Source organism: Aptenodytes patagonicus, chromosome 1, assembly GCF_965638725.1.
Source record: "Aptenodytes patagonicus chromosome 1, bAptPat1.pri.cur, whole genome shotgun sequence".
Classification (NCBI taxonomy): domain Eukaryota; kingdom Metazoa; phylum Chordata; class Aves; order Sphenisciformes; family Spheniscidae; genus Aptenodytes; species Aptenodytes patagonicus.
Genome location: NC_134949.1, coordinates 89,508,727 through 89,534,361, shown reverse-complemented (window position 1 = coordinate 89,534,361; position 25,635 = coordinate 89,508,727). Strand labels below are relative to the sequence as shown.

Here is a 25,635-nt window from a genome sequence, read left to right as displayed (position 1 = left end):
AGTTTGTCAGAAGTCGTTCTGGTCACTACAGTAGAATAAATCAGGACAGAATCTACTAGATGATGTTGCATCACCTATAAGCTCTGTAATTACTTTACATCACAATGCAATTGCTTCATTATCTCATAGCTACGTGCAAGAACATGCACTTGGGCATTCTCTTGCCCTCTTGTTTCAAGATATTCTAAGCAGCTGCGTTTTTCCTGTATGTGCATAATGTCTTGGGATTCCCAAGTTTGTCGATCCAGGCTTTGTTGTTAGTCAGTACGAACAGACACACAGTGGAAGTGAGCGACAGAAATTCTAGAGCCTCCAGCAGCATCTGTACTCACCCTGTTCATTGTTCCCTCCATTTAACAGAAGTTCATCGTTCTGTCTTTTCATTTCTGTTATATACTTAAAGGCCTGATCCAGGATCATGTTCTTGCTCTTTAAAAGAAAACATGCATACAAAATTAGGAGAAAGGTCTATCATTGGTAGATCCATTACCGATGAGATTGCACTTGCTCCAAGAGTCTTCACTTTAAAAATGTGCTAACCCAAATGATTCTCTGAATATTGTTGGGGTTTTTTTGTGGGGCTTTTGGGGTTTTGTTTGTTTGGTTGGTTTTGGTTTTTTTTTTCCTTAGATGAACTGCAGGTTTCATGAGTGATATTGACCCTAAAATGCCATGAGTTTTTACAGAATAACATTTTCAATGCTGGAGCTGACTTTTTCCGATGCCTAAAGCTAGATACTAGGGCCACAGAAATGAACAGCAAGCATCATTGCTTGCTGAGCAGCCTAATATTCTCGTTCACTAGTAAACATATACATCATATGAAATTTCCAAGATACTGCCGTGTAAATATTTTATTAGGAAAGAAACAAATGTGGAACAATTATCCAGGGAGGTGTGTGCATAACTTTGAAACTAATATACTAGAGAATATGGAAAGTCTGCCATAACTCCTCCACCATCTTCTTTTTATGAAACTATGCTTATTCGGTCTGCAAAACCCCTCGTTCATTTCTTAATTTCTTCTTCTACTGTTCTGTAGGAACAGCCTCTGCTGTAGATGGCTCTGTCTCGAAAAAGATGCTTCTGTGCCTCAAACTCAAACCATTTGTCTTGCTTCATCTTTCACAAGGACACTGTCTTAACTTACTATTATTATTATTCCTTTCTGAATTGCTTTCATTCCATTTTACAAAAGACAACAAAAATAAGCATGCATGCAATTCTAGTTACCTCTTAGGACATTAAGTGATCACCAGCAAAAGGCAGAGAAGGGATTGGAGAATGACTCGAAAAACGATCTTGCTTAACCCATAGCTTTCACCACTCGCGCATTATACACACTACATTAAACAGCATCAGTAGAAAATGACTTGACAAACGAGCTGCACAACGTAACCAGCAACCCACCAGCCAGACCCAACCTACTTCTGTCTAGCCTGCCACCCCTCCTCCAGAGGAAAGGGTGAACAGCTATCCATCCACTCAACGCAACAGGGCAGGCAGCAGCCGAGACTGGATTTTTACCTTCTGTTGTTACCAACATTCAGGCACCCTGAACGAGAACTTTGGGAAGCTGTGAATCAAACGCACAGGCAGGCATCAGCAAGCTGACCAAATCACTGTGGGAAAATTAGTCTAGCTTACACCTCCTCAAAAACACTGCATGTATGAATTGAGGAGAAAATCAGTCACATGTCCAACTCATACCGTTTCATTCCTTCAGCAGTCATATGCAACACCTTCAGATAAAAAGCTCAAAATCTGAGTAATTACATTCATGTGGCCCTGCACTTCCAAAAAAGAATTCTATTACAAATAATTTTAAAAATACTAATAAGATTTTCGAGCATATTAATTCAGACAGTTTTGCCTTCTTCCTAATACAAATAGCAAAATAAGTATACTTCTACAGACAAGGAACCACACAAGCATTTTACAGGAAACTTGCATGCACTTCTGAACGGACACTCACCTGCTTAAGTGCTGGAGAGCAGGGAATGAGTTCTCCAATTCTGTTTATCCCAGCATTAATCTTCTTCTTTCGATGTCTCTCCACTAAGCAAAAATAGTACGTGCTGTGTCATCTGGTTGGGCAAGTCAGCACAACAGCAGCACAACTAGTACCAATGCAAGGGCTCTTAAATACATTATTTCATGACATATTGGAAGCCTTAGTAACTTGAGAGAGGAAAAAAATTCCCCAAAATAAACCTCAGTTATTAAATTAATAAGCGGAATTGAGAGCTGTAACATAAGCAGCAATATCTTTAAAAGGTGGGGATGTTCTGGACCCCTTTGTGGAAAAGCATTACTGCAACTCAAAATTCAGGTTTTGATTATGCTGTCTAGCTGAGTTTTATGGCACTCTTCTCACAAGGCAGATTGATTAAATTTAGGCATACAGAAAGCAAATGAACCAAGATTATGGAAAGAATCGGTTTCAGATTTGGGAAGGAAATCCATGTCTCTTAAATACTAATGTCAAGTTTAGCACCAAAAGAGAAAAAATTTAGATTTTACCAGTTTTCAATCTTAATTTTACATTTATATTGATGGAGCAGCCAACACTGAATATAGCTGAAGCTCTTAGGTATATGGACTATCTGTTACTCTTTTTTATGTTCAAAGGTATAACTGTTCCGCAAGAACTAATTATGACAGGAGTGAAGAAAATACTGAATGAACAGTATTTCCGGTGAATTACCTATTTTGAAGAAGGTCAGAAAATGCTTCTTTTATAGTCCCCTAGTGACATCATTTACCTCTACGCAAACTAAAACTATTAGATGCCTTTTTCCCAAAAAGCCTGAAAAAAAGTTCTGTCGCAGCTTTGTCAAGATTCAAATCAATGTGTCGTTCATTCATTGTGCCGAGTATCGCCTTGTGGTTTGCACAGCCGGGCTGCTTTTGGTAGCACACAGAAACACACAGTGATCCACAGGTGAGTATATTTTATCGTGCTCCTTTACAAAGGACATACTGATTTAATTTAAACAGGTTTATTTCAGTAGTCTGTCACCTCAATTTACATTTCTCAAACTACTAAATTATTTTTTGTATTTCAGGACAGACTGGTGGTGTTGACAGAGACAGGCCTAAATACACTAAACACAGCAAGACAAAGTCTCTTCTGCAAGAAATTTACCATGTAAATCAGAGCAGCTGTATAAACGTTAAAACACGTGATCCTTGGGACTTAATTTTTATATATCTTACTAATACATACAGATATCACAGTGGTTGGTGAAGCGCTATTCCTTTGTTTTGATAATATTTTCCACACTCTACTCAGCTTGTCCAGATATTAATGACTAAGCAAGCTACAGGGTTGGAGGGAGCTGGTCTTGCAGAATTCAGCCCAGTAGATGAAGACTTTGGAAAGCTATCAGCAAGTAAAACGGGAACTGAGAATTAGAACGAGGTCAGCAATCTTAGAAGTAAACTTTATAAGACTCTTTCCTGATACTTCTTAATCCTTAAGTAATTGGCCACACCCTGGGCATAGCCCGACAAGCACTATATTCCACAGCCGTCACGTGGAAACTAGTCAGTGGTTTTTCCAGTTGAGTTTGTGAAGACCACACAATAGTGCTGTTTAATAAAAGAAGAACTGGAATAAATTTCTTAGGATAAGCCAAGCCAAAACCTGTCAGACTCTTCCCCAGTCCATCCTGCTGCTGCTACTTGTAGAAGTTGCCATTGGAGCTAGACACTGACTAGTCACTGCCCGAGGGATGCGACTCCTGCAACATACAGCCAGTATTCGCACAGAATTTCTGGGTTGCCAACATCCAGCTGGGTGCCTCAGGGACAGGCTACAGGAATATTTCTAATCCAGGGAGCCTCTAAAGTTCTCGGGTCGGATATCTGTCTCTGTTTTAAGAGAGGTGGGTATTATTTGTGTGTGAATGCCTGTGCCTTTATTTTCCTTTAGAATTGAACACAACTGAAATTGTTTCCTTCTTAGTTTACTAGCATTGGAAAGCCAGGGGCATGGTCATACTTTCATACTTGGGCGTGCTACTGTAACCTTGTACTGTGGAAAACAGCAAACTAGAAACAGTCAAGAAGCCCTTCTGCACAGATATTCTATGCAAGGACACAGAAAGGTGTTCAGTAGGGTGGGGGTTTTTTAAGTGTAGTAAACTCCTATGGAGGAACCTTCTCCATGCAAAATAGGTTTTACTAGTTCAAAGCATCTGTGCTTATTTCCAGACCAAACAACACAGCATAATGTTCCTACCTGCGTTATGTGTCTCCCGGTTTTTCTTTCTGTGAAACATAAAGGGAAAACAGTGATGTGAAACAGAAGGGGAAAAATTCTGCAGACAAACAAATATTCTATTTCCATTACAGCTAAAAATATTAAATATTATATTCTGCTCTGTGAACAAGAACGTAGTAGAAGTCACACTTGCAAGGACTGGTCTTAAATACGTTGGTCTTTAATACATTGGTATTAAATAGTTTCTAACAAAAATTCATTCATGTTCAGACTTAAATCAATTTCAGTGTAACAAGGCACAGCATAATACTCTATTTGATTATTGTTACATATTTATAGGGCAGAGCTGGATTTTTATGCTTCCGTTCAGGACAATTATTACACTATCCAGTGTACAATACGGCCAAATATTAAAAAAATTAGTTCTATTTCTGAGCAACAAGGTAGTTAAGTATTTGCCTGAAATGTTGCTTTTACGTTCACTGGATCAATGAAACAGGAGAAAATGTTACCATGCAAATTGATTTTTCCAGACATGTTACCTTCAAACATCATACCTTCTGGTATCAAACATGCTTCCTTTGTGTGAGAAACCAGAATTACCATTCCTCTGCAGTTGTTCTTTACTGCCTCAAAATTCTGTCTAGGTATAATTTGGGCATGTGAGGGTTGTCTTTTTTTTCAGATGTTCACCTGGGATTTCTGGACTGATGGCAACCAGGCCAGAATCATTGTGCAATGCCTCAAATTGCTTTGCTGGAAGTCAATAAATTCCAAATGTGTACTCTACATATATAAATCAGATGTACTGTATACACGCAGTAAGCCAAGTCTTTTCAGGAAGTATAGTAAAGCAAAGCACGTGTTTTCTGGAAAAAGAAATATTTCAGGAAAAAAAAAGATCTTTCAAAAGATTTCTGTCCAGCAGACCACTCGCAGTCTAGATGTTTGGCTAGAGTATGCAAAAAGCAGGGTAGCATCTCCTGCTCTCCTTTTCCACTGTTACAGCACAGTCCAGATGTAACAAGGAATCTGAAGTGAGAATGCAAGATACATGGGGATGACACGTGCGATTACTATGGGGCGCGTATCCTTTACACTCTGAGTTGATATACATTTATTTCTGGTAACTCGCCAAAAGTAGTGTGCATCTAGAGTAACTTAGACAATAATTACAAGACAGTAATGTTACTGCAGATGGTCAGACCTGGGGACGTGTGCTAAGAAATAATGCCTAAAGATGAACATCTTCAAGTCAAATAAATGCCAACTGAAGCCTGCACATCCGCTCTACAACTATTCAAGAAGTGATGAATCTTCTGTTCATTGAAAACTTGTGCCACCAGAACAGGAATGCATGTAAACTATCATTTAAAATAATTTCTTATTTTACAGTAAACTACAGTTCTCCCACTTATATTCAGAACAACCACCTGCCAGTCAGAATTGATCGTATATCCTAAATATGCACAAGAATATAAGGGCTAGAGAGATCCAGCTGCTCTTTGATTCCCATTACCAATACAGAATGCAAAATACTCTTATTAGTGGGGTAAGAAAATCCACTTTTTGTGGATTTTGGGGTCACAAAATCCATGAAGACTGAAAAAATTTCTGTAGGACAAATTACTGTTCTCTCTGAGCTTTTCTTATCATAAATGATGTCCTACGTGGCCGCCTAGCATAACACGAATGCTGTATTTAACTAGGGAGTGAAGGATTTCCCTACCAATCAGGTATTAGATCAACATGCTACTGCAAAGGAACGAAAACCTGGAAAAGTTGTAATGAGCTCTGAGTCACTTTGTTACAAAGTTTGGTCATAGTGTCGCTTTACAACCTCAAGATGTATTTTGAGTTCCAGCAGACATTTGAGATGTAAGATCCAGATTCCATTGGGATTTGAGGAAGAGATCTAAATTACTCTGTCAAAATGAGTACAGTGACCCCCCAATATCTACTAGGAGTCTCCGCAATAATACAGGCTGCACTCTAACCGAGGTGGCAACACAGTTTTATACACATTGGGATAGTCAGTGTAATAATCAAAGAATCTCTGTTGCCTAGGTGACCCAGGTAGACATGTCTTCGACAAATAATTCGGCATAAATAGGGGAAGACAGAAAGGGAGTTTTGCAGCCATAGTTCCCAAACTTTTGGATCAACCCTGGTCAACCCTCAGAACTTCTTGTCAATACCCTTATTGCCAAACTTTTAGCTAGAAACTTCATAACTGCGACGTGACCGCAGACTACAGAACTACAAAATAGTCATTTTCCCACAGAAACTCACCGATGTTGCTTCTTAGTGGGTGTCTCATTCTCTGTCATCTCTGGCATGGTTTCGGAGAAGAGAGCCTGAAGAAAATTGTGGAAGGAATTAACGACTCCTGCACTCTTCTGAATTCTTAGCACACAACATTTGTTACATCATTTTGCCTTTGACCACAAGGACAGGGCCATACTACAATGTACGCACGAGTCCATCACCTTGATGTAGAGCAGCTGGTCACGTGAGCATTAAAAATGAAGTACGTTACCTATCGGGGTGCTTTGTGAACCTCCACTGTCTACAATGAACTGGTTTCCGTTTCCTCAATTACTTTAAATATAAAACCAATTATAATCCCAACTACTTTAAGGAAGCAAGAAGGAAAATTAAGAGTACATGATTGTTTTTTGAATGGGAGGAGGTACAGCTGAACTCTCTTTCATCAGCCCTTCCTAACTGAATATGCATTCAATTCCCAGTTCTAAATAAAGCACGAATGCTAAGCAAAATACAAGCTGCAATGAGGACATTTTATTAAATACAAATTTAGAGTGCTATTAATGTAGCAAATTACAAAACTTACTTGCTATTGAATTAATGTACAGCTTAAAATGGCCAAAAATGACACCCTATGTTCTCAGATATATAAAATTCAGTTAAAAATAAAGTTATGAAATAAAGTTATACATAACAGCCTAATAAATTGCACCTAACTTGTCCTCAGCTTGAACACATCAGTAGCCTGTATTTAGACAAACAAAAACATGAAGAAAAAAATAAACAAAAGATGAGATTAAGTCAATGATGGTTGAACATATATCTATCAGACGAATGAATTTTAGAGAGCAAGTAACATGAAGTATACTGTAGGTGACAACAGGAAAAAATAAAAATTTGCTTTTTGATAAGGCTGAGCTCTATATTTAGTTTCATGCTTCTGCTCATTCTCTCACCAACCAACCTGTTATTGCAACTCTTCCCATGGGCCCTCAGACTCTTCGTGGCTTCACCTCTCCCTGGCTCCTCCTGGAAAGCTCATCGGCTTCTTTTAACAGGCTTCGTATCTTTAGGGTATTTGTTTGTTTGTACTGCGAGGAAGTGGGGGTGGTTTTCAATATAACTTTCAACACCAAGCAGTTCTTAACGTAAACCGAGCCTACCATTACTGACACTGACATCAAAAACAAAGAAAATATCCTTACGAACCAGAAAGCCAGCCATCTATAGAGCTCCCAAACTACTGAAGCATACACTTCGGAAAGGGCTCTGTGCACACACCTGTGTGTATGTGTGTGCAAAGTTAACAGAAATAATCTGTATTGTACCAGAACAGAACTCAGATGCTGTTCTCCAGTCTTTATACTCTAAAAGGTTAATTGAATGTAGTGCTCTCGTTCAGTAAAGATTAACTGAGGAGAAACATTAAGGCTGATGCTGTTTACCACTCTACCCCTTCTTTAAGTACTTTCTATTCCTGTGAAGACACAGGAAATGTTGGCAAACCATGAAGTAAAGCAAACAGGCGATATCCTGCAAATAGATCCAGCTCGGGGAACTCAAAGTGCCTCAAGTTTTCAGGAGCCTAATTCAACTCCTCCACCTACACAACAGTGTTCACACCATCACAAAATTAGACACAGTCCTCTCCGAGACGAGTTACAGCATAACACCGCTCCACTGGGTGTTACATACAGCCTACCTGAAACACAATCACCGCAGACTTCCCTAGCCCATCAATGGGAGTGCATCACTTTCTATTTATATTTCTTCACAGGCTTTGCTTTCTCCATTCTCACTGACCATGCTCTGCATAAATGATGAAAAAACCTGACAGAGTTAACAGTCTTTTACTGTGGGAGAAAGTAGTGGCGCAACTTCAGCACTTTCATTCACTCTCTTATAAATTACCTTGTGTTACTTCATCTTAAAAACAGATTTCTTCTCCTTTAAATCCATTTAGCTTAATTCACTAACAATTTTATTTTTATTTATATGTGGTAAGACTAGGCCAGTTGGTGTCTCAGGTCCTCCAAGTTAGTGAAAATTCACAACTCTGAAAGCCAGTTTCCCACCCGAGGCATCTATAACTTATATCCCTCCTGTGCATAGCTGGTGACGGTCAGTAGTACTTACTCACTTATTCTAGCTGCATTCATTGTATCAGGTGATGATGAAGGGGTTAGCTGGGAGTTTAGCAGGTATGCAATTCTGATTATAAAAAAAAAAAAAAAGTAAACCTGGTTAGAGCCCAGCCATGTTTTACACTGGTGGCAACCAGAGAGATGTTCACACATACATTAAGAGACTGAGGTCAGCACACCTCATTTCAGTGGGTTTTTTTCAGTTGTGTCAAAGCAGCCCAGCAGAATCTGTATCCATTAAGGCTACCAGCAAAGACACGAGAAGCAGAGCAGCTAGCCGGTAACACTACACTCTTGTATATCCATCATTAAGACAATACCTTGTGCTATTCAAGGGGGCAAAGGGATCATTTAATTTAGTGTATACAGTACTGTTTCTGTTTAGGGAGGTAAGGATGTGAGCACAGAGTATGTGCACATAGTTCTGGTACAGCAAAGCTCACAAACATTATGCTTAGAAAAAGGAAGATGCTGGATTGCATCGTGTGGCAGTCACGTACCCTGTTTCTTGACTTTTCTGCACCATCTGCAAGGATGTATCTGTTATTGGGCATTACTAGACCATGGCAAGTATGCTGGAAATCAGAGCAAAAAGATGAAAGAGGTCTTAGTTCTGGTGAACTAACTTAGCATTCTTGAAAGACTAATGTATTCACCAAGCAACGATATTTTTTTAATCTTGCAAATTTATACAACTTCAGAACCAAAGGAGTATTTCTGTATTACAGTGTATTTAATATAGAAAGCATTAATGTAAATTTAGATGGCCAGCTACCATGCAAGGCTACAGATAAAGCACAACTGTGTGAAGGTAAAGGGTGTAAAAAAGCACCCACCCACAAATACCCTCCCCCAGAACAAACACAGCTGTTCTGACTCCGTCTGCTTCTCCCTGCACGCAGTCCAGATCACATCCACAACGCCATCTTCCCCCTGCCCCAAGTCAGAGCTCCCACTTCTCCCTCCCAACACGGGCTCTCCGTACTCCTATATTCAAGCTTCTTCTGCCCAGGGTCCGTGTCCCCTCAGCAAAATTCTTATTCCTAATAGCAGCACCCCTATCTCCCAAAGTCATGATCTACACAATTTTCCAATGGCCTTATTTCTTCCTCCCGAGCAGATGCCTTAAATGATTCAGCAATACATTGTATATAGTATTTGGGAAGATAGGCAAGGCCTTAGTGGAAGTTTGTGCTGAGATTTATTAATACAGTTTCTAACCATTTTTTGATCCTGAGAAAATGGAAAGTCTTTATTACAACACGTTAAAGACTCCCCATTTCTTTTTTCCTCCCCTGCCCCTTTTTTTAAAATGATGTCAATAAGCTCCAAGTGATGCCATTCCCTGCACATCTCAAGCCAGATGCTACCACATTGAGTGTATAAGCCTCACAAACGTAAACAACTTTAAGTTTGTATTTGATATGCTTTAGTTCTACTGGGATCTACAGCCCATTTCATATAGAAGACAGGGCATAGGAATGCAATGAATATTATTCTAACTTTACTTTACTGTGAAATTACTTTAAGCCAAATTTATCAAAGTTTACCATTCAACCAGTGTTTCCCCAAAAGTTTCAAAGCAGTTTTGTGGGACCGATAAGAAAAAAACAAGGCTGTACATGTTATCTAATTAACCAGTTAGTTTCTTTCAAGCTCTGATTTTCTAACTATAAAGAGGTGGTTAAGTTTGTTAAACAGCACTTGTATACAACTCTGGGGTTTCTACTGATAAGATTGTACCGTAAGAAACACAGTGAACTGAAGTTGTTTTTTTCCTATTCTCATTCTGTAAGGACAAAAACCTTTGCATTTTACTTGATACACCTCAAAACAGTTAGAGCTGGCAACACCAGAGAGGTGGTATTCTTAAGAGCTGCTGAAAATATGGGCTCTGCGAATTAAAAAAAAAAAACCACAAAACTGCCTAGGTGGAGACTTCTGTGGGCTGATGAATAATGTTTCTACTGTCTCCATTTCTTCCTCGCAGCTGTTGTATCACCAGAGCTCTGACAGTGGGTTTTCTCTTTACTTCTTCCATGTCAAGTAATACTCCTTCATGGAGAGATTCCTTCACTGATTCTCTAAAGCAGAAGACATGTATTTGCTTTATAAGCTCAGGGGCAAATGTATTCTAAGTTCACTCATGAAATACACTCACTTGACTCAGCTGAATATCTTCTGCAGAGAGAACGTAGCAAATTCCAAATTCTTTAGCCAGATGGAGAAGCGATTCAATATTTATATTTATTTAGTACCAAGTTTCCCTCAAGCTTTATGTAGTTGAAAGCTCTTACAATGTCAACCTGAAATACCGATTTTAATATAAATGCAATGTCATCCCCAGAAATGAAAAGATATTTTGTGTTCTGGAGATTTAAGTTTAACGTAATTTAATCTCCTCTATAGTTCTGAAAAAGTAGGGTAGAAAACTCAAAACCAGGTTGTTTTGAAGTGTCTTCTTGTCTACCACCCATCTCTGCAGGTATTATTCAGCAACTTATTTTATGAACTCTTTTCTTCAAACACATATGCACTCAGCAGATTTAGCTTTTTAAGAAAAAAATAGTTTAGATTATTTTATTTCACATTAAGTTTTCACTCTTTATTTAGGAAGTGTTTCCAAACTTAGTATTAATTTTAAAAAGAAAATAATTCTTCCAATCTGTTATCTTTGGCTGTACAAAACAATCTTCCTCAAATGAGTAAAGCTATTCCATTCTCCTGTATGAGGCAGAAAGAATCTTTTTAATATGCAGCTACACATATTCTGTAAAACTACCAGCAGTCCAAATCTTTCTTCCTCTTAAAATACTTCAGCAAACTCACACTGTTACATTGCTACAATCTCACAGTTCTTACGAGTTTTGTAGACCTCATGTAGTTAGCCGTGATTTACAGCTAAGATAAATTCCAAGGCATAGATAATAACTATTCAAATGCTATTTTTTTCCCCTGCAAAACAGTGTCCTCTTCGTTCAAGTGACTGCTGGAGCTCTCTTTTCCAATCTTCCATGCATGTTTTAAAACAAGGCTAGCTTCAACCAGGGACTTAATCCAAGCTTTTAATCACAAGCAAGGTGCCCTTGAGATAAAAAGACACGATTTACTGCCCTTTCTTTATTCACCCTTGAAACACTTCTATTCTAATTTTGCATTTACCTAATAAAATGATTGCAGGAAATGAAACTCGAAAGCTTACCTTTGTGATTGTTACCTACATATACCAACTACTTTTGCCTATAAAAGTAACCTGTTAAGACTACTGTACAGGAAATTGAAAAGGACTGTTTTTCCTGTAAAAATCCCTTTGATATCTTTCAGTTTGGTTTCTGAAGAAACCAAGGTTTTCTTGTTACTGCACCGTGTCTCTTCATCCACCCACTCACAGCAACAGCTGGGCCCACTGACGGACCTAAATGAAACCTCTCAAATATATGAAGTTCCCAGATGTTTACAGAAACCCGAGACTGAGCAGAGAAGGAGGAGCGAGGTCAGTGCTGATGCCACAGGTAAGCGACTGGATACCGCTCAGGTCTGTGACCAGCTCCATAGCACATATGCACTGGCTGACCAGCTGGCGTCAGACTGGTCACAACATGCACCACCTTTTGCAGAGGAAGATGTATGAGGGATTAGAGGGCAGGAGAGAGCTATCTCGACTTTTCACAGAATTCACATTCCCAATGCAAACCAGCTGACAGTTTCCTAGGGAACCAGACTGTTCCCAGAGCTTCTGCAAAAGTTAAGAAAAGAAAAACAAAGCCAATAAGCTAAAGCTTGTTACACAAGCCATTTTTTTTTTTTTAAGGTGTCTGCAAATAACAACAGATGGAAAAAAAACTTCACTGCTTTTAGAATTTTTTTCTTTACCTCTTTTGTTTGTGCTATCTAAACTCAAATACGTTGGTATTTTTCCTCCTGCTGACTTAAAGCAATGAAGTTTCAGTAAAGGCTATTATATAAGAACATGCAAGAGAACTAGAAAGAAAACTTCCTTTCTTTTTTTTATAACAGCATTGGAGGAAGAAGCAGGGTTATCACTCAAGTGATATTCCCTCATATGTACATTAATTTTTGTTTTCATTTATAATTTTTGTAATATTAAAGACATAATTGCTTGTGACCATTTACTAACATGCAGTTTCAGGACAGCATAGTTGTAGGGTCGTTCTGAGAAATCCTGACCAGATCTGCTTAAGAAACTTCAGAAAAAGAAACTTCCCTATTAATCACCTAAAAATCCACCTCATGTTTATTCTTCTTGCTCTACCGTTGTTGCCCCTCAAGTCTTCCTAGGTTAGTACGGCCTCATTTATTTTCACACCTTAGAGGAGGGGCAGAGAGGGATCATGTTTACTGAACCAAGTCTCTTACTTGCTGATGATGTTCTGAAAACTATTTAAGGAGAGGTACGCCTGGACATTTTGCATCCAGATGTGAGCTGCTGCCACCCTCACACATTGTGTGGACAGTCTTGGTACTACAAACAGACTGAAGTGGCACACAGTGCTAGTAAAGGAAGATGCCTACGCGAACTATCTCCTGTGTTCTGGATGAATCATTATATGGAAGCAGGCATTTGGGAGGTAAAGAGCTGTAACTACACAGGTAGCGTACAAGCGAGAATCACAAAGACCAGAGCTGTCACCCTAAAGAGTGTCCTCAGCTACTTTAGATCAAAATAAGGGGAATGTCACTCTTTTCTTTAGGAAATCAGAAAGCAATGACCAGGGAAATCCTCATGATCCCCATGTTCTTCATGTATTTTGTTAAGATTCACAAGTTACCACATACCAATTTCATGAAGGAAGTGAGAAAGTATGAGGAATGTCTGTAAGTTGCAAGACAGTGCTCATCTCCCTGGTTTTCAAAGCCCAGTGATCTGCAGTACACTTCAAAACAGAAAATTATTTTCAAATAGAAGATAGATATCTAAATATGCTACGCTTGACAAAGGAGTCAAAAAGTCTGTTCTGATGGTGAAAGCTAAGTGGATACAAAGTGGATGGCAGACAACTTCCTCCTATAACAGGTCATCATCTCTATGTGGGTTAGGTTACCTGTATTAGATGACAAAGATTGCGTGTACCGTGGCTGAGTGCGCTCCCACTCCAGTGCAAGAGCATCTGTTGGTGAGCCAAACCTTGCCCGTGGCACGTTGCCTAAAGAACAAATAATTTCTTTTTCCTGAAAAAAGCTGTAGCATGTAAGTCATCGTGGTCTCTGAATACTAGGACCAAGATGATTATAACTGAGGAAGCCATCCACATATGAAAGCTGTATCTGAAATACCAAAAACCAACTGGACAAGCATAGAAGCTACAGCTTCTGCAAGAGCCAGTCTAATTCTGCTTTCTGACACGACCTTATCTCCAAATGAAATCTCTATTCAAAGAACAGCACTTCGTCACAGGGCTTGATAACCAATTTAGAATCGAAACATAAAAACTTTCATTTTGGCCACAATGGTATAGCCACAATACTATTCTCTGCTTCATTTTTTGGTTTTAACCTGAGCTCTTTTTTGTTCTGCAACTACAAAGGATCCTCACATGGTCTGTTTATAAAACTGCATAAGGTCTTGAGGAGGTATCAAGTGATTCTCTGACAGCTACGCCAGACACACAGACACATGCTAAACTGATTTGCTGCTCTCTCCTGAGGACCCTAACTAACAAGCAGTGCAAAATAACCTAGAACTGAAATGTGCAGCGCATCCAGAGAGTTTGTGTGTCAATTTTTTTAGTTCATCTTTTCAGATGTAAGTCATTAAGTACAAAGGATTTCACAGTCAAGTTCTTGAATATTTTATAGGCTTGGGGTTTGAGAAATCTGACACAAGCTAAGAACTTGTCAAGGGTTCATGATAGAGGAAGCAATATTGTACGGGTCTTCACTACAAAGCTCCTTTACAACATGCAGAAGAGATCCATCCTGAGATTTGGTTACAAACACTGACCTTCCAGAGTAAAGGATTTCCCTATGAATTTTAATGGGGCTAAAGGCAAACATGGCTGAGGTAGAAGGTACCATAAAACAGTATTTCAGTTTTAATGTATAAGCTGATCAAACTTACTCCCCAACTCCACTGTTAAGACACATAATTTCTAAGTACATTGACTTTACGAGAATTAGTTAATGAAACTTCCCTTCAACTTTCAGAATCGTGGAAACTGGCAACTCTATGAAAGTGCTTCCAAAGCACCTGTCCAGACAGTGTACTGCCACGTCCTTCAGAAAAGGCCAGCACATGATTCCAGAAGTGGTGCTTTCACTATTACCAGCTGTAATGAGCTTTAAAAAACAAACATACACACACTCTGCCCCCAAACCCAACAAAACCAAACAAAAACCCCACAGCTTTGCAATGTACATTTCATCCCAGGCTCCTCACAGAAGGTTTTAGCGGACGGAAGAGCGCTCATTCTCCTTCACAACCTCAATGCTATTTCACACTTTTGCTCTTCAGAGTTTTTTTCTATATAAAGTGGGTCCACTGGGCAATTGCTTCAGGAATGAAGGACTCATCTTGTGATCTGGATGTTTGACAGTTTTGAATAATACTGGCAGGGATAAAGCTGCAAACTATTTCAATTAGATTTAACAGAGAGGTCCAAACTAAAGATACCTGAGCCCAGGTGACCAGGGAAAGCAGGCACGCTTTCTTAACACTTTCAAAGAGGAAATTTAAAAGCAAGATCAATGTATGTTAGACACCAGAAAATGGAACCACTAGGTGCAAATCCATAGGAAACCTGAATTCATTAATTCCACCACTTCAGGAACTACTTATTTAGCTTAGGAGAATTACTGTACATGAACTATCCAGGTGTAAACAAGTAGTTCTGAAAGCACTAGAAAAAGCAAATACGACTACTGTAGAAATTTAGCACTGACAACGGAGCAGAAACTAAAACCAGATTTCCAAGTTACTACTTTGCAGAGGTCTGAAAGGAATGGATAAAGTGAAGGGACAGACTGATACCATGATCCTGCAAGTTTTACTTAATTAGAAAACCATTGCATAAAATTAAAATTCCTTACCTCCATCTTCTTTTTCTATAACTGGCTGAAATCACCTCCTTATTGCCACCCAAGACTGACTTGGCAAGAATACCTTAAAGTGAAACTAGAAGTGGGAGATCTCCATTGTGCTCCTTAGCAAGGGATAGCTCAAACAGTTAATTTTTCCAAGCTAAGAAACACAGGGTCTTCCCATCACCGCCCAGAATAAAACAGAAAAATCACAGACAAAGTGAGTAAGATGGACTGTAAAGCCTCTCAAGACAATTTACAGGTGGGACTCTCTATAACTTGCCAACCACAGCAAGTATAGAACATGACCTCGACAGACACCACTGCTTCAGATAAAGGCAATACTGAATAATCCAGATCACCAGCTGTTGAGACTGAGCATCACTTTTGGTCACAGACTTAAACAAAAACAAACCCAAGAAGCCCTCCACTCTCCCCCGCTTTCATTTAAATGAACACACACACCAGCTAAGCACCCGACAGCTGCCTCCAACAGAAGTTTTGAACTTGAGCCATGGAGAGCAAGACAGAAGAAAAGGTGTGCAAGTGTTATGGGCACAGCTGGTTAGAGGCTCAAAGGCAGAGCTGCAGCCCCCAGCTAATATCGCAGAGCAAGGAAATTGCAACTCAGAAGTACAGAGCACATTCATGCTGACTGAATACAGGCAAATACTATACCAAATAGAAATTATCACAATTTTTTTTATAGTTTGGATACAAGTGGTAACTGCCGCAGTTGTAACTAAAGACAGTGATGACAGACCAATGGTCATGAAGGCAAGATGTGACTATAGCACTATAAATATTGATTTTTTTTAGTTTTATGCACTCTTCTGAGCGTTTCTTAGGTACTGAAGTAGGTTAGGGTATTACAGAATCACAGAACGGTTGAGGTTGGAAGGGACCTCTGGATGTCATCTGGTCCAACCTCCCCCTGCTCAAGCTGGGCCATCTAGAGCCAGTTGCCCAAGACCACGTCCAGATGGCTTTTGAGTATCTCCAAGGATGGAGATTCGACAACCTCCCTGTGCAACCTGCTCCAGTGCTCGGTCATCCTCACAGTAAGAAAGTGTTTTCTGATGCTCAGATGGAGCCTCCTGCATTCCAGTTTGTGCCCATTACCTCTAGTCCTGTCACTGGGCACTACTGAAAAGAGCCTGGCTCCGTCCTCTTTGCACCCTCCCTTCAGGTGTTTATACACATCGATGAGATCCCTCTGAGCCTTCTCTGCTCCAGGCTGAACAGTCCCAGTGTCTCCTAAGATGAGAGATGCTCCAGTGCCTTCATCATCTTTGTGGCCCTTCAATGGACTCTCTACAGTATGTCCATGTCTCTCTTGTACTGGGGAACCCCTGAACTGCCCACAGGACTCCAGGTGTGGCCTCACCAGAGCTGAGTACTGGTGGAAGGATCACCTCCCTTGACCTGCTGGCAATACTTTGTCTAATGCAGCCCAGGATACCATTCACCACCTTTGCCACAAGGGCACATTGTTGGTTCATGTTCAACTTGGTGTCCACCAGGACCCTTGAGTCCTTTTCTGCCAAGCTGCTTTTCAGCTGGGTGGCCCCCAGCATATATTGGTGCATTGAGTTGTTCTTCCCCAGGTTAAGGACTTTGTCCTTGCCCTTGCTGAACTTCATGAGGTCCCTGTCAGCCCATTTCTCCAGCTTGTCGAGGTCCCTCTGGATGGCAGCATGACCCTCTGGCGTATCAGCCACTCCTCCCAGTTTGGTGTCACCAGCAAACTTGCTGATGGCCCACTCTGTCCCATCATCCAGATCATTAATGAAGATCTTAAACAGGACTGGACCCAGAATTGACCCCTGGGGTACACCGCTAGTTACGGGCCTCCAACTAGACTTTGTGCCACTGATCACCACCCTCTGGACCTGGCCATTCAACCTGTTTTCAACCTAACTCTCCTTACGTTGAGATATAAGCTACACAGAGTTCTGAAAGGCAACTAACAGTTGAAACCTGATGCACTGCAAAATAAAATTTTTTGCTTGTATTAATTATTTTATCAAATCTGAATGCTAACAGAGTGAATGAGTTACACTGCCACATACGCTAAACTAGCTACCTAACTTTCCTTAGTTAACAAATTGCCCTTATAGCAATAATAGGAAAATCTGTAAGATGGTTACCCTTCCCTACTGTCCTACCTACTCCAAAATAATGCTGAAAGATGTAGCCTCTCCCCCGCTTCACTAGCACTCACACAGGAAGCCAGACGAGAACATTACTTCAACTTAAAATTTACTCTGCAAAAGGATCGCAAAGACATCCCCCACTCCCAAACAAGGACACCGAAACTGCTTATGTTGGTACAAGAGTGCTTCTCACGGTGGCAGTGCTGGCTTAATGTCTGTGGAACTATGACCCAAGATGATGCCAAAACTAATTAAAACTTCTCCAATTACACAGGAAGTCTCAGAATTTACAACAAGCGAGAGACTTACATAGGAGAATCAAGCATTTAAACTATAAATACATAATATTTAAACAGCATCTCTGGATATCATGGATTCTCCATGAGTGAAAAAATGAAATGGTGTTCCTTCTCTTGTTGCTGATTTGGAGTTGCTCGGTGTTGGGGTAGCACCATTTTATTATTGTAGTAAATGAGTAAGAAGAGCTGTAGTATGAAGCAAAAGGCAATTTCCAGCCCATCCAAGATTTGTGTTCAATTTCTAGCTAACAACTTCACTGATGCATGAAAGCAAAGCAGAGTCCAACTTCAAATGCCGAAGGCTGGCATGAATTAAGTGTCCCTTAAGCCAGCCACTCCTTACAGGCTACAGATGGAGGCAGACACCCCAAACGGACAACATTATTTTCACTTTAAACTTCAGTTACTTGAAGAAGAAACAAAACTTTTAAAAGTTAAGCTCTCCTCTTCCCATGATACCTTTACACTGCTTTTAATAGTGTCAGCAGCCTAAAGAACCATGTTTTCAATAACATTCTCATGGTGCTGCCCACCACACCAACGACTTCCAGATCACAAGATCTGAGAAACCTGCATTTAGACCTAAAAGTTAATAGATCCATACTCCGATCATTTCAGCCAGAGATGGACCACAAAGAACTCATTTTGGTATCAGAGTACCAGCATGATTGACATGTGCTTTTACATGGCATTGATCTCATTTCATGGTCTTCATCTCGGTCAACCCGACAGAAGTTCAGGTAACTGGGTGAGAAAGGCACTTGTGAACAGGAAGCATGAAACATTTTAACAGTCTGCTGCTGTCTTCTTATCTGAATCACAATGGCACACAGCATGGCTAATGTAAAAGATTGCTATCATATGTCATGGTTGCAAAAGTAACTCATTCACCCTAAAAGACTAATGCCATAGCTTTTCGTACGGGAAACAAACTTAGTTTACACACAATTTGTCAATCCTGTGCACACAGCAGAATCACTTTCATGCCGATTCAGAGCATGACAACAGTGCTACACTTGTAAGGTCAAACCAAAGTACACTTTGGACACATGACATGCACATATAAAAGCTGGAATTGTATTTTAACCAGCAAGTTAGGTTAGCATTATATAAACTGGGCACTGCACAATGTTTCTTAATCAGGGAGTTGTGACCTTTACATGTTTTACTACAGTCTGAAACAAAGGAAGCCCTACTGCTCACCCATTCGATCTGAGATGTTTTCACTCGACTTTCCAGAACACCCCCCCCCCTCACGTTATGATTGATACCATTCAGAATAGGAAAACGTGTTCCTGAGGGACTTGAATAAAGGAGTCACAAACATGACAGAGATGAAGAATGGTAGCACAGGAACTAAGTTATAAAGTGACCAGCAATACTAAGGGTGAGCAGTCCTTCAGGCTGGAGACAGGTATAAACACTTCTTTAGAAGTCTGAGAATTATAGCTAGACCCATTACGAAATGATTAGGAACATTAAAGCTGTCAGATGCTACGCACGCACACGTTTTACATATCCATTTTCATTTAAACACCTGGTTTGTACACACAGCTAGGCACACATCTCCGCTGGCGTTTTGATCATCAGGGACAATGTTCAACGTTGTTATTTAATTGAAAACTGTCTCAGCTGAAACACTGTGCTGCGACAGTTACTCACTATCCTTCTAAGTGGCATAGACTTCATGATATCTTTTACAAGTTCTTACGACACAAACAACTACGGATTCACTGAGAATCCCTTCATATCAAATGCTATGCTACTTATACCTCCCCCCAGTCACATGTCGTTTACAAAGTTATTTTTAAGACCATCTTGGATCCAAACGCTTATTACAAAAACACAAGCACTATCGTACAAAAATTAAACCACAGAATGGTTCTTGTCAAGTCCAGCATGTCCCAGCCCTTGACTTCCTTATGTATTTCTTTCTTTCTTCTACCCTGTGCAGTATCCAGCTTCAACCCACACATTGTGTTAATTCACATCCAAGCTGGATATGATTGGTTACAATGTCACACACCTTGTGCCAACGCACTTTGCAAATTAAAAGCATGCTTGAATATTTGGAATGCACTCTGCCAAATCTCTCTGTCGCCTAATTCGTTATGCTTCAATATCTGGAAGCCGGAGGTGTTCTTATGATTTCAGCATACGGGAGGAAAAAAACCACCAACAACAACAAAACAACCCACATAAAAGTAGCTCTTTAATTCCTCCCTTTAAAAAAGTCGGAAGCATCTTCTACGTTCACCCAAGAAGTGACAAGGTGAAAAGCAGCTGGAGTAGCTCGGCCAGCAGTGTCAGCAGAACACGTTCACTGAATTTTTGCCTTCTTGTTCATAAGATGCCTTTGGAATTTCAGACTATGACTAAACTTCAGCTACAAATGTAGAGTCCGCAATGCACACAGCAGGCACGTGCCAGTGCCACTTGAGTGACAGTCACTTCAGTCTGTCCCTGGTCAGCTCCTGGGTACACTACTTGGAAAACCAGGAATCAAAGCAGCAAAGCCGCTATCAAGCACTTATATCCTAAAGCACTTATACCCTAATTATCTCTTTGCAGCTGTCAGACTCCTCCAGGATCCACCACCATTTTTCATCTACTCCGTTAAAATCTTCCCTTGTACTTATAACCTAAGGGAATAAGTAAATCTCTAAGGGAATAAGTAATATCCAAATACTTCAAAGTCTGCAACTGTTCTCATGCTGCTTTGCACACCTGATATGTTATTTTGAATACATGCATCTTAAAATCATGCTCATATGAGCGTTTTCTAAGCTTATTTCTCATTCAGTGACGAACTTATTTTCAGTTATCAAATCTATTTCACCCCAAAATGTACCTATGAATTATTATTATGGCACTAATTGAAACTAAAATATTCTAAACCCCTGTAATAATAACGATTTCCCCATAGGAAGTTTCTTCCTTCCTATTTGTCCAATTACTGCTCACAACTGATGAGTGACAAAGAATACCCTGCAGTTTGTTGAAGCACCGTGTAACATAACCACATAATTAAGATTGTCCCAATGCATTGTATACGGAAAAGCAAAGCTAAAATCATGCTTCCAAACCAAGCTATGACATTACTTGGCTTCTGAACACTTAGCTGTACAACGATTAAGTTATCTTTGCTTAAAGTATTTAATAATCATATGTCTGGGTAGAGTTGAATAGAAGGCCAAGCTATTATATGAAAAGTAAAAATAAAGACGTGGTTTTCTATGTATTTGCGACCGGTGACTCAACACATCACTATTCCCTCCTTCTTTCTCCTGACTTCCACCTTTTCCCTACAAAAACTTTTCCCTACAAATGGCATTGTGTGCTACGGCTGTATTCAGCCATGTGTATGCTGACGGACTCAGTTCACCTCTGCTGTCTGTCACAAGGAGCTGGATTTTAGGTGCCCTGCCCTTAGTGTGAGCAATAATTGTAATCTTCTGCATTTGTCAGATGTTGATTTCCATGAAACTAAAGACTTCAATCCCTTTAAGACCTCCATTGCTGGCAAATTTGATTGAAATTGGCCAGAGAGCTACAATTACTAGGTGGAGAAGGAATAGACACAAGCCTCCTTTCCTTAAGAGACCAAGCTGAAAACAGTAAAAGTTAGTTTCCAGGGACCGAATTCTAAATAAAAAAAGCTGGACTTTTACACTGTACTCTGAAGCTGACTAACTTCCAGGTTGAGATGTCACACAACAAGAGCACACAGAAGTGATAGACAGCACATTCTCTATCCCGGACACTACGCTGAAAAGATGCCACGGTTGAGAAACAGTGCCCACGTTTTGCTCTCTCCGAAGCTAACTTTCTGAACAGCGATTTATGGTCAATTGTCTCAGATCACCAAGATTTCAAAATTGTAAAAACACCCCGATCTCCAAAACCCAGGTGCCTTCATCTTCACACTTTCCCCGATTACACGCACCAGCACTTCGAGACCTTACCCACGCGGGGCAGGGAGGCGGCCAGCCCTCACCACAGAAGCAACAAAACTTCTCCGGAGCAAAAGCCCCGCCACCGCCGCCACGGTGCCTGCAGGAGCACCCGAGGGGCAGCGAGCAGCCGCACCACAAAGGGCCGCCCGCGCTCTCCAGCCGCGTCCCCGCGGGGGGCTGCACCGCCCCGGCCCGTTCCGGCTCTGCAGCCCCTACCCAAGCCGTGCCCGAGGCCTCCGCGGGCAGGCCGGGCCGGGCCGGGCGCACCTGGGCACACCGAGCGGCGCGGGCAGACAAAGGGGCGCCGGCCGCCCCCGCGGCGGTGCCGCCACCGGCATCCCGGGGCGAGAAGGGCGGGGAACGGCCCCCGTCCCAGCCCGGCGCCCCGTCCCCCCTACGCGGCGCCCCGACCGGCGGGCGAGGAGGCCCGAGATGGCTCCCGGGGCGGAGGGGGCGGGGGGCCGCAGCCCCGCCGTCGCCACGGCGACAGGGCCGAAGCCCCGCGCGCGGGGGGGGGTGGGGCGCGCCCTTCGCCAACCGCCTCCTCACAGGAACGGTCGCGCGGGTGAGAGGAGGGAGGGGCGGGCCGCGGCCACCGGCAGCCCCGGCCCGCGCCCCCTCAGCCCCGGCACCGCTACCGCGCCGCGGCCGCTCCCCGCCCCTCCTCCTCCTCCTCCCCCCCCCTCCCGCTCACCAGGCTCCGCTCTGAGCGCAGACAGCGGGCCCACCCCCGCGGCAGCGCCCGGCACTCACAGGGGGGCTGGGCGGGCTCAGCAGCGGCAGCCCCACCGCGGGGACCATCCTCCGAGCGGACACCCCGTGTCAGCGCTCTGCCGCTGCCTCCGCTCCGATCCCCCTCCCGCGCAGCCCACCCTGCTGCTCACACGCGCGGCCCAGAGCAGCCAATCCGAGCGCACGGGTTGAGCCCTCGAGGCCAATCAACGAGGTCGGAACGGGAAAGGCGGTACTCGCCGCAACCGGGCGGGGCGGAGCCGGCACGGACCAATCATCACCACAAACATTGGCGGGGCGGCCCAATCGAAGGCCAGAGATGTTGAGACTGGCGTGCGAACCGTCAACAAGTTGAGGTGGCCGAAACAGGAACTGCCGGAGACCGGCACCTCAGCCGACCAATGAGAGGAGCGGGAAGGAGAGCACGAAGGGGCGATAGGCGGGCAGAAATTCTTTAAAGGGGAAGCGGCCCCGCCGATGTTCGGCGTCGCGCCGCCGTTACCTCAGCGCCGGTTTAAACCGCCCCTTCCCCGGCCGGTTAGGAGCCTCCTGCCCCGCCTCACCGCCCGCCAGTCCCCGCCTCGCGGGGTCCCCCTCGCTCGTTCCTACCCCGGGGCCGCAGCCCGACCCGCCGGCGGCCGCTGGAAGCACCGCGTCTGCCGGGGCCTCCCGCCCGCCGCCAGCGGAGGGGCTTGAAGAGGAACGGCTGCGGCCCTGGGTCAGCTCTGGGCCGCTAAATAAAGCTCAGTGACGGAACAGCACACGGGACCCTCCAGAGCCGGCAGGTAGAAAATAACCGTGTATACGATTTTTTTTTTTTTTCCAGGTGTAAAATCTTTTTCTGTCAGAACAGCGGCACGACTGAGATGTCATTTAAAAAGAAAACTCTGCCAAGTGGCTGTTGGGAGAGGCTGAACGTTGAACTCGGCTGCTCAGGTGCCGAGAATCATCCGAACAAAGCCCATCTCCTTTTTAGCTGGATAGACCTCATTGATAATAACCATTTATACATTGAAATACTGCCCTGCTTCCCCTCCAACCAAAGTTCTGGAAAGGAATTGAGATTAAAAAAAAAAAGGCAGCTGGCTAAAGATTTTCCAAACCATAAATAGCAGCTAGCTGTTTATTAGGAGCCCAACAAACTTCTGTGACTCTTACTTCTTTGCTATTACTGATTCTTTAACAGAATCCTTTGTTTCAATACGAGCTTTATGACACACTGTGCTTATATTTAGTTCCAGGGAGTAAGACCCTTCATCCATCTTCCTCCTTGTGAATTAAATCAGAGCTTAAGAAAAGTGTTGTTTCTTCCACTAAATTAGGGACTCTGAATCATTACCAATTCCCCACTACCCAAGTTTGTATTTCCTGCTAACACCTCTCTAATTCAATTACTAGTCATAATTAGGTAGCTTCCCATTTCCAGCCTCAACAGTTTCCTTCCACAGATGTTCTGCAACGGTTACTTTCTGGAACTGTTTTCAAACATATTTTACAAGTACTTCGTACCTCTGCTCACCTGTAGGTGATATTGGAGTTGCAAAGCCTCTTCTCCCTGAGACAACCTAAAGAGGTAGAGCTGTGATGTTTAGGTTTTATAGAAAACATAGATGCCTTTTTCCCCAGAAAGCATCTTGTGTTCATATACCCTCCTAAAATATTATATAATACAGAGCAGGGACAAGTTTCTGAAGCAGTGCCCAAGAACTTCTCTGCAGCTGAAATGAGTCACAGTAGCAATTAGATGTAAAAAAAAAACCCAACCCCAAAACATTTCATTTTGAATTGCTGCTGCTTGCAAAATAATCTTGCAGCTGACATGAAGTGGAAGAGCCATTTGCCAGCTGTGAAGAAATTTAAGGCCCTAGCTGTTTTTGCAGAGAAATTCTAAAGTTACTGTAAATAGCAACTTCACAACGTAAAGTATAAATGTAAATGCACTTTTTCAATGTTCATATTTTTAGTTCTGATGTGACACATGAAATCTGAAATACCTGTGCTCCATCAATTTATTCCAATATAAACTGAGTTACTTTTTTTTTTTTCTTTTAAACAGTAGTGTGCTTTTTCAGTGAAGATTTTCACTAAAAAGGCACCCCCTGTCCAAAGCAGCAGAACCAGGTTTACCTTCTGCCATCCTATTGTGCCCTGGAGTGTCTGAGGTCATAAATCTTCAGATTACCAGTACAGTGTTAGATATCTGAAATACAGTAGCAAAAATCCAGCAGCAGGCAAAACTCCACTGGTAAAATCATATATAACAGGAAATTGTTGAACATCACTAGCCTGTTTCTGGTAGGGAATATAGACTAGCAATTATATGGCAAGATAGCTTAAAAAACCCCCAAACTAAACAGGTTTTGCACAAATATTTAGAAAAGCTTTACACTGACTAGATGAGATGATTTGCTGGTAGTGTGACAGGTTAAAAGGAAGAGTTTCTGCAGTTTTATTTTAAATAGTCTTAACCACGAACAGCTTGAATGCATTTTTTGGAATGAAGGCATACTACTTGGCTGTAGTGCAGGTTTGAATTCAGTAATTTAGTGAACAGTAATGGCCTAAGTCTGTATGATGTGATATAGCAGCTGATAGAAAGGGCGCACTGACCGGTCTTCTGATCGCCTTCCCCGGGTGCAGGAGTTTCTTGGACTATGGGTCATACACATGCAAGCAAGTGAAAGAGAAAGCTGGCAACTCACTTACCAGCCTGGGAGCCGGAGATGGTGTTGCCACAAAGCCTTTAGGCAAAACAGTAGTAAAACTGAATGCTTTTACAGTACTAAAGCACCAGGGAGGAGGAAAGAAGGCAGG

The 25,635-nt window shown here is 42.0% G+C and overlaps 1 protein-coding gene across 8 annotated transcripts in view; it reads right to left on the bottom strand.

Annotated features, from left to right (window-relative positions):
- Positions 1–22,921, bottom strand: part of USF3 (upstream transcription factor family member 3) — a 37,851-nt gene extending 14,930 nt beyond the window's left edge. For 5 of the 8 annotated variants that reach the window (XM_076348140.1, XM_076348169.1, XM_076348177.1 and 2 more), the window contains exons 1-5: positions 22,843–22,921; positions 6,521–6,585; positions 4,247–4,275; positions 1,976–2,058; positions 333–429 (exon numbers count right to left, since the gene is read on the bottom strand). In XM_076348140.1, the coding sequence (XP_076204255.1) occupies positions 333–429; positions 1,976–2,058; positions 4,247–4,275; positions 6,521–6,585; positions 22,843–22,890 (322 nt within the window). In that variant the 5' untranslated portion in view covers positions 22,891–22,921. The other 3 variants (XM_076348194.1, XM_076348186.1, XM_076348202.1) reach the window with 3 other exon arrangements.
- Between the last annotated feature and the right edge of the window lie 2,714 nt (positions 22,922–25,635).